The 12,408-nt window shown below is 46.2% G+C and overlaps 1 protein-coding gene across 1 annotated transcript in view; it reads right to left on the reverse strand.

Moving 5' to 3' along the window:
• The window catches only part of LSAMP (limbic system associated membrane protein), a 304,842-nt gene extending 294,830 nt beyond the window's left edge, over positions 1-10,012 (reverse strand). Inside the window, exon 1 of the mRNA XM_009102560.4 lies at positions 9,348-10,012. Coding sequence (XP_009100808.1) covers positions 9,348-9,502 — 155 coding nt within the window. The 5' untranslated portion in view covers positions 9,503-10,012. The remainder of the gene's footprint in view (positions 1-9,347) is intronic.
• Between the last annotated feature and the right edge of the window lie 2,396 nt (positions 10,013-12,408).

Here is a 12,408-nt window from a genome sequence, read left to right on the forward strand (position 1 = left end):
AGTGGACAATCATTTTTCAAGGAGTAATCACTCCTGGAATACCACTTTTCTCCAAGCTCAGAGGACACCCTGGAACAGATGGGGGTTTCCTAGCATTCCTGTGTTACCTGCAGCACTCAATGATTGCACCTTGAAGTGTAACATTTTCCTCCCCTCTCGAGCATTTTCCGGTTCCAACATGCTTATTTGTGCCTGGTCTTCTCTGTCACATGCTTTCCTTTGTATTCTCTGACCACATAAGCATTGGGCCTGACCATGGACAAATTTGTGCTGACTCCAGTTGGGAGTCAGGGCTGGAGGTGGGAATGAAACTCACTACAAAGGAGCTGATGTGAAGGAGTCAGCTAGGCTTTGTCACAGTGGTTCCTCTCCTCCAAAGGAAAAGGAAGAGATAATGATGTTGGAACATTTTAACCTTTCTTTTTCTGAGCTTGATAGGCTTGGCCTGAGGCATCTTTTCGAGCAAAAACAGGCTGCTGCAAGATTGATTGGTTGGGTGCAGAGTTTAAAGGTAATTTTCTCTTGTCACGTGCACATAAATTATTGTGGCTCAAGCTGTGAGCAGCTCTACATCTCACTTGTTTGACTGCTTTTATGCCTGGGCTCCTATGAAGGGTTGCAAGAACCATGTCCAGTGCTCCCCAAGCAGCATCCAACATTAATATATATCAAGAGCACAATATATATCAAGGCGTACACACAAAATTAGGTCTTGGTTTAAGGTGAGAAAGGGGCACATGCCTGCAGATCTGTACAGACAGGGCTTCCAGCTGCAGAAGTTGCTGTTAGAGCCTTGCTTTGCTCATCTATGGACCTTTTAAAAACATTCTGTCCGTGAACGCCAGGGCAAGGAAAACTCATCCACTCAGATTATTCACAAGGGGGAGAGAAAAGAAGATGCACATGCACACACACAAAGGAAGCACAGCTGCAGCCAAAGTGAATTCATTTTTAACATTCATGAAAATATTCACAGAACACTTCAGTGCTATTTGCCTAAATTTTGCTGTTTGGAGTAAACACTTGAGCCAGCGCAGGCTGTATGTTCTATGAGCAGTACCGCACCAGGGATTAGAGGTGCCTCCTGGATCCAAGTCACAAATTCACACCACGTCCCCAGGACATGTGACTCCCTCACTCTAAGGCACAGACTCACAATCTGCCACTATATAGTTCCTGACTTTTGATCCTTGCAAAAGGACTTTGCAAGTACCCACAGCCACCTCATTCCCTATCCATCGCAACCTTATGCAACAAAGGCATGTGCGCTCTGCCAAATTTCAACACAAAAGCAGTGCCAAACAGTGACAGCTCTGGCATGCCCCTGGTCTGGGGGAGCAGATCTCTTTCCCTACCTCTACTCCCCAACCCTTCTTCCCAACCATACCCATTCATTGGTTTTTTTCCCCATATATTCTAAGCAGCTCAGACAAGGGGAAATGCTACAGCACACAAGAGAGACTCAGCTGAAGCCCTGAAGACAAGAGCTGTGTGCGTTGTCTCTTCCTCCTTCATAAATACAGCTGAGATGACGACTGGATAATTGGCTAAGTGCCTGTCAGCTTAATAACAGAGAGAGAGAGAGACAGAGAGGCAAAAGGAGAGATTTGTATTTACTATTCAAAGTCATGGATGCTGCTTGGCAGTGGATTTCAACACGGGTTCTGTTTGCAGAGGAAGGCATGAAAGGTGATTGGATGTGCAGCTCCAAATCACAGCCTCATGTGAGGGTGGACAACCAGCTTGGGATGGAGAGAGGAGGTAGAGCACTGAGGTAGCTGCCATATAAGGCACTACTGTGTTCCTGGTTAAAGTATCTGTGGTTTCCTACACCGGAAAAGCATCACCGTCACCACCCCTGGTAGGGCACTGCTCTCACTGATACACTAAGTCATACCGTGTTAGGGACAGAGACAGTGGTGCATCTCCAACGTGGTCATCCTGCTGACCCTGAGAGGAGAAGATGCAGTGGCACCATGAGTGGCAGCTGCACTGTGGTGGGACCACTCCCCTTTTGTTTTGCAAGTGCACAACACAGAGGTTGGCACAGGTTGGGAGGGCGAGCTGGAACCCTCTTGGCCTTTCCTTTCCCTCATAGATTGGTGCACTTCTAGGAATACATCTAAGGAGAGCATCTGTGATGAGAAACCATTCAGACATGTCGGGGTTCTTACAGGACAGCGGGAGGCTGTGCGCAGGAAAGAAGCCTCTTCCTTCTTTCGAAGTTTTCCCTACTTCCCTCTGCTACTGAAATGCAAATTGTGGGAGTGGCTCAGGTTGCCACTGGAAAGGGTCTGTATTAGCCAGATCTACAGTAGTGTTAATCACTGAGCCTCAGAAGAGGAAGATGCTATATTCTGTTGCTATATACTCGCTGCTTTTACTCCTTAACAGCTGCAGCAACTGAAGCACACTGAAACAAAAGGACACTTCCAGCATTATTGAGGATTACTAAGGTCCAGGAGTTGGAAAAAGCCACAGAGACCTCCAAGTAAGCGGACCTTCATCCGGGCCATCTGGCAGTGCTGCCTCTTAGTTGCAAGTGTGGCAACCTTACAAAGTATATGAACGTTTGTCCAACTGCACCCAAGAAAACACTTTCCACTTTTAAATGGGAGCAAGCATAGGGAAACACACCCTTGCACACAGGCACACGCAAGCACACACCTCCCAGATTTCATACAGATGTGCTATTGCAAAGTGTCTGCTGAATGCCAGCCCAGTGTGAGTGGGCTCACTTCCATCAAGTTATGTGGGACTGTGGAAGCCCAGCCTCAGTGAAATCAATAGAGTTGCAGCAGTGCTATTTCTCCTCTCTTGCACTGGGCTGAGCACAGTGGGGGAACTCTAGGACCACAGCCAGCCTCTCCCACACAACTAAGTTGCTCCTAATAAAAATCTGCAGAAATATATCAGCACAGAGGAGACTAGCGGTTCACATTATTTTGAAATAGCTGTTTTCTAGGCAGAGGTGAAACTCATCATTATTAGTTCCCATTACTTACCATAAAACCAGGCACATTAGATGTGCTTGAAGCCTGAAGCAAATGCTTTGGTGTCAGATTCAGCTGAAAATCACATTTGTTTTTTCTTCAGCAAAAGAACAGTAAAAGAAAACTCAGTAAATTCCTGACTTCACCTTTGTGCTCTCCATTGCACTTACTCCAACAGAGCACAAGTTCACACAAACCAGAGTGAATTTTGATGGACAACAAAACTAGGTGACTTCACTGAAAATGGCTATATTCAGCCTCTCAGTGAGCCTGTTGAAGGCCTGCCGCTGCATCAGCAGCAAGCTGTGGCCCCGCAGATCTGTCAGAATTGGATGCCTGTAGGTCTGGATATAAAGGGCAGGAACGTCTAACATATATTTTGAAACTTATAGTTATGAGATGGCAAATTCCAGTAACTATGAGCTATTTTAAGAATAGGTCTTTCCGCATGACCTGCTGGGGAGGGGAGTGGAAGAGGTACTGACTCCAAGACACTTCAGGTAACATGTAGTACTACATAAATTATAATGCCAACTAAGTAGGAAAACATATGGTTCTTGGTTGCAAACTGAAGTGTGTGTGCAGACTCAGGGGACGAGGTCAAAGCCATACAGTTCAATGCTGTCGCTCCATCTTTCTGAATGCAAAATATACGTACAGTGTTAATAAACATGCATTATTTCACCAAAGAAAGATTTTCCTTTTCTAATTTCCACTCCACTTTTCTTTGTGATAGGTTAGTCCCACCCTGCAGAAAGGACATTCTCCCAAAGGGCCCACTTACCTCTGAGTACACCATATAAAAATAATGTGTGTGTATAAGGAAAGATGATGATTGCCAGCCTTTGACCATACATATATTGCAACTTCCTTTATCAAATGTATACACACACACTCACATATCTATGGATGCATGTGTGCCTTCATATAATGGCACCATCTGCTGCCAGAGCTGGAAGTTTTGCAACATCATCTGTTACTACATTTATACATTTTTATTTTTCATTTGAAGGAAAGAATCAGCAGAGTTTGCAGAGATCCCGACTCACCCTGTCTCGACACATGGATCTGGGAATTGATAGTGAAGGCTTTTTACGGACCGGAGAGAGAGGAAGGCACTTGGGACTTTTAGTCAACACCAGTGTGGAAGAGGATGTACTAGGGAATCCTCATTTGTCATGTTTGCTGGGTTGCTGTTTGGCTGAGCTAAAAGGCAACCCAAGCTAATGGATAGGTCACTGTGCTGGGTGTGCCTGAGCCCTGTGAGCAACCCTGGGCGAGCCCCCTCACCTCCTACCCACCCCCAGCCTGGGTCCATCCCAGCTAATAGCCTGCCTGCCCTGCAGAGGAGGGGATCTCTCACTCTCTGCTCACGTGGCACTTAATACAAAGGGTGCCTCAACCTGGCGGTGGCCTCCAAGTGCCACAACAATACCACTAATAATCAAGGTTACAATTTTACTGCCAAGACTGTATTATTATGTGGCATTATACATTTGAACATGCCTATTCTCATTTCTTGCAAAGGGCTCAGCTCAGTGCTCCCTATTATAAATCATATGCTAATTGTAAGTGTAATCTGAACAGCTTTTTCTTTTCTTTTAAAATAATGGTATAGGGCATAAACTTTGTTGTGATGTGTTGCTATTTTGCCTGAGGTGCTTTTGCCCTCTAGCACAGCTCCACATGTAACATATCAGCAAAATACTGGGAGGCCAAGAACAGAGTTTGCATAAATTGCTTATATTGCAGGATTACGCCAACAGCACTGTCATTGCTGTTGGTAATTTGATTCTAGCCCATCCTTTGAAACATGCAACTTGAAGAAACTAAGTACCCCTTAGGATAGATTTTCCTAAATTTGCTATCAGCCTGAAACTTTAAATTATTTTAAAATACCTGGTAAAAATGAAAAATGCACACTCAGTCAAATGTGGGTTTTCATCTGCACATCAGCATGAGATTGTTTTAATTCTTGATGAAAAGTTGATGCTTGGAAAAACTTAAGAGCCATTTGGCCATGCTGGCCAAATTCTGGCCTTGGCGAGATCCCAGTTCTCCAAAGGCTGAACATCATCTGAGCAGTGCTCAGAAGCTTATGCCCTGTATGAGTCACTTGTACCTCTTTATTAGCAGTCCCTGGGAATCTGCCCCAAAGACAAATGGAATATTTCTGGGTCTGCCTTTGGGCTTTAGTGGATTTGTACTGGTATAACAGAACAGATTGGCATGGAGATGTGACCCATTTTGGTTCCATCTGGTGATGAGCTCTATTTCAGGAGTTTTTAAAGGCTAAATCTGCATTTGTGCCAGAACTTCCAAAATTCCTGGGCAACCTGCAAGTCCTGCTGACACACTCAGATGAGCTCTTCGAAGACACTTTGAGGTGAGCTGCTGTGGTGGTTCTGAGGCAGCTGATCTTTCTTTCCCCAACAGGCTGTACAGGTACCTGATCCCATAGCATGGATTCCCCACTGCCAGTTTGCTTTTAAACCACCCAGAGGGCCAAATACAACACAGAAACACAGTTCCCTTCCTTCTCAGTTTGCAGCAGCTGCCCTTCATTACTGCACATGTCCTAGTTTAGCCAACATTCTCATATTCCTCATCCCCTCCCAAGGCTGAACGTGTGTTACAGAGCACAGGATGTACCTGCCTTTGCTCACCCAAAAGGTGCAGAGCAAATGAGGTGGGAAGGGATGCTGAAGGCAGGCAAACAGCAAGAATATTTGGGGCTGGGGCCTGTTTTCCTTTTCCTATTTAAATTAGTTTGGGGGATATGTTGTACATTTCTTGTTTGGATATTATTTTATTCTTTTCCTAACACTTAAATAGGAAAGTTGCATACAAAACCTGACAACCTCATGATTGTAATCTTGAAAGCAAGACATCGGCAGGAACTGTAGCCAAAGTTCCCTCTCAATACTCAAAATAAGATTCAGTGTCCACTTGCTGAAGACAGAGTTAAAAAAATTAAAACCTTAGTAAGTCTGATGGGCTCACCAATATACAGTGTCATCTTTAAAACATCCTATTCTCTTTTCTTGGTTGCAGCTGGACAAACACCAGCAACTCTGCTCAGCCCTTCTCACCTGTTGCAGCTCTCAGAGCCCTCCTCTCTTTTCTGCCTTGCTCTAAGGAGGACACAATTACCCTTTTCCCTGTGGATAGCCTATAATGAGCTATTTTTATTCTCTCTGCAATTCCCTAACTTCCCTATGCCAAATACTCACTAAGAGTCATCAACCTTCAGCAAGGCCGACACATGAATCAAATCTGCTGCCAGGTCATTTAGGAGATGAGCCAGTTTAGAGTTAGGGACACTTTTTAATAGTCCCAGACTAAGGGAATATTTGAAAAAATACAGTTTTAAAAAGTCATCTCCAAACTTTTCAGAATCATTCTAACCTGAGTAACAAGCTGCAGATGAAGCTTCAGAAAACTGGCTTCCTTTAGGAACATTAGGGCTTCTAATAAACTATTTTTCTCCACTTCACAGATCAGCCCACCCACCCATTCTTCCACCTACAAGTGTAACCCTATATACAAATGTAGAAGGCTCCAAGAGAGAAGACTCATTTAGAATTTCCTGTCCTTGGTGATTTGCTGAATGATTTGCATCACAATTTACAGGAACAAAATGTTTTTAGTTATCTTATCACTATGTATACTGCTTTTATTTCTCTCCAACTGCGTATCATTTTTTCTCCTTCCAACATTTTCATTTCCCTTCAAGCTACAGGAGCTACTGGGCACTGGTAAACTGATGCTGCACAATCCCTCTGAAGCAGATGTTTAGCAAAGATAGGTGATATGATCCATGCATAGAAAACTCTTACCTATCTCTCTGTGGACATAAAGTTCTGCTTTGAACACAGTTAGTATAGATCATCTAATGGAGTTTTTATTTTTTCCCATCTAGCTCTTTTCCTTCTGTTGTCATAGTGGCTCTACAGACAGGGAGAGTGAGGCACTGGGAATTTTTCAAAACAAGGCTGTCTTAAAGCGAGTTATGTTTTGGAGGGTTGACAAAACAATGAGGGGGAAGCTAGCAAAAAAATCTTTGCTTTAAAACTGAGGACATGAAATGTTATCCTTCAGGAGCCAGAGTCCATGAGACACAGGGAAATCTCACACCTTCCAGCTTCATGTGGCATTCTGTCTCCCAGTACAGGCTGGTTTCTGCTTCTTATCTGAAGTAGGAACTGAAAATATCCCAGAAACCTGTGTCTGGTCCCAGGGAAAGGAAAAGGAGACAGCTGTCCTTCCAAGGAAACATGAAAAGCATATAGCTGGCCAGATCTGCCTAAAGAGCTTAGGAAGGCAGCTGAAGGAAAAAGGTACAGCCTGTGCACTGGCCACAGTCACTTCTGACAGAAATGCAGCCTGCCAGGAACACAGTATTGCCCGGGGATAGCATTTACATGGCCGGGTGGTGTGCTGCTCCTGCAGACTGTGTCACTTGGCACACATCTGGCTGACACAGCTGGATCACTTCACTCAGGTGTTTTATTTTAGTGCCTGACATAACACTGGCAAGCCACACACAATCACTGAATCCACTCTCCCATGCAGCCCCGTGGAGCTTGCTGATGAAGGAACGCTTTACACGCAGCACTTGCAGGCACCATCTCCACCATCCGCTTAGCCCTCTCAGCTGCAAATGCAGCTTTAGCACACAGCATCTAGATAAACTGAAAAGCTCCAAGGTTAAGTGGGAAATAGAAATCTAGTGACCCCTGTCTGGGCAAGCGAGCTTAATGACTTGTCTGCTGCTGCATGTACCAAACATGCTGGCAAACATCTGTCTGAGCAGCCCCTCCAAAATAAATGATTGATGGAAGCGATTTGCCTTTAAAAATGGAATAAGTCAGCTAGAAGTCCTGCTAGAAAAGGGTTAATGAGATATATGAATTGGTAGTGAGTGGAAGAGAGACTAGAGAAGCTGGAGTCAGAGGCAACACCCCTTGTTCGGTGTTTACCATGTCGAATCTAAACCGCTTGCACTGCATATGCAAGGCAGATGAATTACTCTGTAAATCCTATTACTCTGTGTGGATAAATCTTGCATTCAAGTTAACAAGTCTGGAGAGCTGGGGAATGGAAGCTGCTGAATGGATATTCCAGGATCAAAACAACCGAGGACATGGGAGGCGACCAAAGCGATATGCGTACACGCACACACATCCCTCTTCCAGCATCCTTCTTTCCTCTATCATTAAATGGGAGGGATGCAGGACACAGGGGATCGTGTAGCAGAATGTTTGGTGACATCCAGCAGGATTTATTTCACAGAAAGAGAAAGAAAACTTTGCTGCTGCTGTTAGCTTTACTAGGGGATTGCTCCCTTGATGCTTCAGGGTTTGTGCACTATCAGCTCCTCACACAGATCACAGACTTATTTTAAATTACACCCAGTAGTTTTACAGCCATAATACGCTCACACTCACACACAGAGAATTTTCCTTCAGTAGGGGAGTTACTGCAGGTAAGTTGAGCAAGGCAGAATTTGGAAAAAAAAAACCTACAGGAAAAAGACTACTGCAGTTCAGCTATTTGGGACGCTCCTAACTGAAAGCCCAAGTAGTGTCAGAAGTACCTTTGGAAAACCTGCACAATGAAAGCAGAAATATAACACTCAATACTGCCAGTAAGCAAGGTTTTGTGTGCAAAGACATCCTCATAACAACCAGGCAGGCACACAGGCACAGCATACACCCATTTATTTAGCCCTGCAAAAAACCCCAACACACAAAGATACAATCTTCATAAATTGTAGCAGTCAGAGCTGCTACACCATTTTTTCCACCAGCCTGTTCAACTATTGTTTCCATCTTCCCTCAACACAGGGCGGAAAAATAAATAAATAAAATTAAAGGACAAGAGTTTCCCAAAAGAACTTGCCTGAGAGTTCTGGCAGCGCCAGGGATAAAGTTTTTGCATATGTACAAAAAGAAGCATGGGAAGATCAATGGAACATCTGGCAAGCACAGCTGGATCCCTTTTCGATTTCTCTATTGATACTGCAGGGCTGGTGGAAAGTGTACATTCACAAGAGCTGGCTAACACAAGCAGATCTTTCCCCACTGAAATTATTTCGATCCAGGACACTACACAGAGGATAGTGTGGCAAGAAGTGTTCAAAAAAGCTTTGCAATTCTTTCATATTAAAGCACAAACACACATGCAAAGCCTATTTGTAGCAGCTGCTGCTGCTGCAGTTTGAGAGGTAAAATAACACACAATCTCACAGAGACTTATACACACAAATCTGGATCACGTCACTCGTACACGTTGCATACATGGCAATATAGATGCACACACAGAAGAGGAAAAGTTGGCAAAACGCCCTACCTGAGGATGGCTGTGTCCCCTTGCCTCACGGTGATGTTATCGGTACCTCGGGTAAAATCCACGCTGCGGACTGGCAGCCCTGTAGGGAGAAGGCAAAGCAATCTCAGTAGGACCAGCGGTAATTGTTTCCGATCAGGCTGAGCCCTTGCTACCATGGCTGGTCTCGTCGAGTTTCACTGTCAGTACTTGTCTCTTTCTCTGCCTGTGTATGTGGACAGATAGACGCAGAAAGAAAAACAATAATAATAATGTACAACTCTCGCTATGATCGACAGTCCAAGAAAGGGGAGGTGATTTCACAGTCCTCCTCAGCTGCCACTTTCTCTTGCTCTTTTCAGTCTCCTGCTGGCTTCTTTCCCTTCTTTGCCTTTTTTTTTTTTTAAGGCTTTCCAAAAAAAAAAAAAAAAAAAAAGGAAAAAAAAAAGTCTTAGCAGATCCTTCAAATAAAAAAGGGGGGAAAAAAAGAAGCAAGATGAAAAAGTCAGGTAGCAAAATAACTACGAAATAATAACAATTAAATCGATCCGTTTAGAGTGATGAAGAGTGGTGGAAAAAAAAAAAAAAAAAGGAAAAGGAACAAGAGGAATCCTGTGCCACCGGGATGCGGGAGGGGATAGTCCTGTGGCTGTGCAGCCTCCAGCCCCGCGCTCCCTCCTAACCCACTTTCCCAGGCGGAGCGAGGGAGGGAGGAGGAGGAGGAGGAGGAGAGAGGGAGAGAGGGAGGAGGGAGCCTTACTCGTGAGACGGCAGCTCGGCACCACAGCGGCGGCGGGCGCGGAAGGAGCCGCGGGCCGCGCTCTCCATCCCTCTCCCGCGGGCGCAGCCGCCCGGGGGCCCGCGCCGGGGACCGGGGCTGCCCGGGGGGACACGGAACGGCGGCCGGGGACGGGACCGGAGGGGTGCACTGCAACGGGGAGGGGGGGCTTGGAAAGGCATGAGGGCTGCAAGGCAGAGGGGGTGAGCCCTGAAGGAGAAGGGAGGAAAGAGAGAAAGAGAAGGGAAGGTGATGGGAGAGGAAGAGAGGGCTGGAGAAAGGAGGAGAAGGGGAGCGGTGAAGTGTAGCGGGGAGCAGAGAGAAGGCAGGAGCAGCCTGGAGCTGCTGAGCGGGAGGGAGGCACAGGGAGCAGGGCACAGAGGACGGAGGAAGGTACGGCCAATATTCTCAAGATGAAATAGTGAGGAAAGAGGGTCTGTGGCCAAAAGTGCAAACAACTTGGCTTAGCGGCCTGAAGCCACACGCTAGCTGATTTACAGGGCAGCATCCTTGGCAACTGCCTCTGCAGCCTCACACCATGCTTCTTCCCCTGTCAGACTTTTCTCTCGCCAGATAACCAGTTGTACATCCCTCCCTCCCACCTCTCTTCACTCAGCCCTTCCCGCCCCCCACCCCCCTTCCCAGCCTCGGAGCGACGGAGCGGAGACAATGCCGGCATTGAGCTCCCGCGGTGTGAATGCTCGGCCTGTGCTGCCGGCTGCCAGAGCCCGCAGCTGAGCCCCGCCGGCAGCAGCGCTGCCCACCCGGGAACGCTCCCGCAGCCCACAGCCCACCGCCCACAGCCACCGCAATGAGAAGGGAGATTAAATTAATGGAAAGGAATAAGCCGAATGTTTTACTGCTGATGCCTGCCTGCCATTCCACCAGCCCGATCTCTGCCTGCGGGAGAGATCAGAACTGCTCTTAGGGATGCTTCGCTAATGTAACCCTTCTGCGACCAAAGCACCGCTGCGCTGGGACGGGGAAGCAAAGAGGGAAGGGGAGGTCTAAGAGGAGTCCAGAGAATCAGGTGCAAGAAAAGCCATGGGGTTACTCAGCTGAGAGTTGCTGTCTTGTGTGGTTATAGCGCTGGTACATGTGCACGAAGGGAAAAAACTGGTCTTGTACGTAGCCTGCTTCACCTCTGCTCCCGTAGCCTTGTGGGACACAGTGCGCTCAAACTGAAGAGACATAACGAATGTCACAGAAATGGCCGTGTGGGACCAGATCAAAGGACCCTCTAACCTTTCCTCCTGTCTCTAAGCAGCCCAAAGCCAATGCCTGGTGAAGCTCTCAAGCACAAGGCAAGCATGCAGTGGTACTGCCCCAGGGCACTTATCTATTTCTAGTGATTTATGGCTAAGCCATGTCCCCAGCCAGTGGCACTGCCTTTGTAGTAAATGGTACTTGAATGATTTTCTTCTTTCAGATACACATCCAGTTGCTTTCTGAACTCCTAGAAACTGGCCCCTGCAGCCTTGGTATGGAAAGGCCGCACTGTCTGAGTACTTAAACAATCCCTGCAAGTGTTAAAGGCCCACAAATTAGGGACTAAGGTCATGACACTGCTGCTCCAGTGCCACGCATGCAGCAGCAAGAAGAGATGACTGCTTTGTATTCAAGCCAAGGAGTGAGGCAAGTCAGACGTTTCCTCTGCAGTCGACTTGGCACGGATAGCACCGGGGGGGGGGGGGAAGGAATGAGGAACTAAAGGGGTTAATACATATGCTAGAGGTACCCAAGCTATTGCAGAGAGAAATACTACCTCACAAGGATAATCCTCTAGAGAATACCATGCTGCTGACACCCGATTTCTGACTAGTAACCATTACTCTAGGATGGAAAGTGCAAGGCACAAGGTGCATCAGACTCTTGGCATGCCAGAAGAAGGGCATCACCAAGGGGAAACCTCTGCACTCCCCGTGACAGACTTTGAGTACAGCTAAAAGACCTGGTCCCATATGAAGTTAGCAATTAAAGAAACACACCCCTCTCACAAGCCAGTGTTGCATGATCCTTTTTACAAGGGTCTCCCAAATATGTTTCATCTACATTTAATAAGCTATTGTATGGTAATTAAATGCCTGTGGAGTAAGGAAAACATATTTGTCGAAGATTAACTATTATGCAATGCAAGAAGCATCTGCCACCCAACTGCTAGAGCTCACTAAATATTTCCTTATCTCAGAGTATTTACTTAGGAGGCAATAACTATCCAGTTAAATCTAAATTTAATGCTTAGTTAAATATAGTTCATAGAAAGTGGCACCAATATGTTTTATACAGAGAGCGACAGAGGGGGTTTCA

The sequence above is a fragment of the Serinus canaria genome, chromosome 1 (assembly GCF_022539315.1).
Source record: "Serinus canaria isolate serCan28SL12 chromosome 1, serCan2020, whole genome shotgun sequence".
In the NCBI taxonomy this organism is placed as follows: Eukaryota; Metazoa; Chordata; class Aves; order Passeriformes; family Fringillidae; genus Serinus; species Serinus canaria.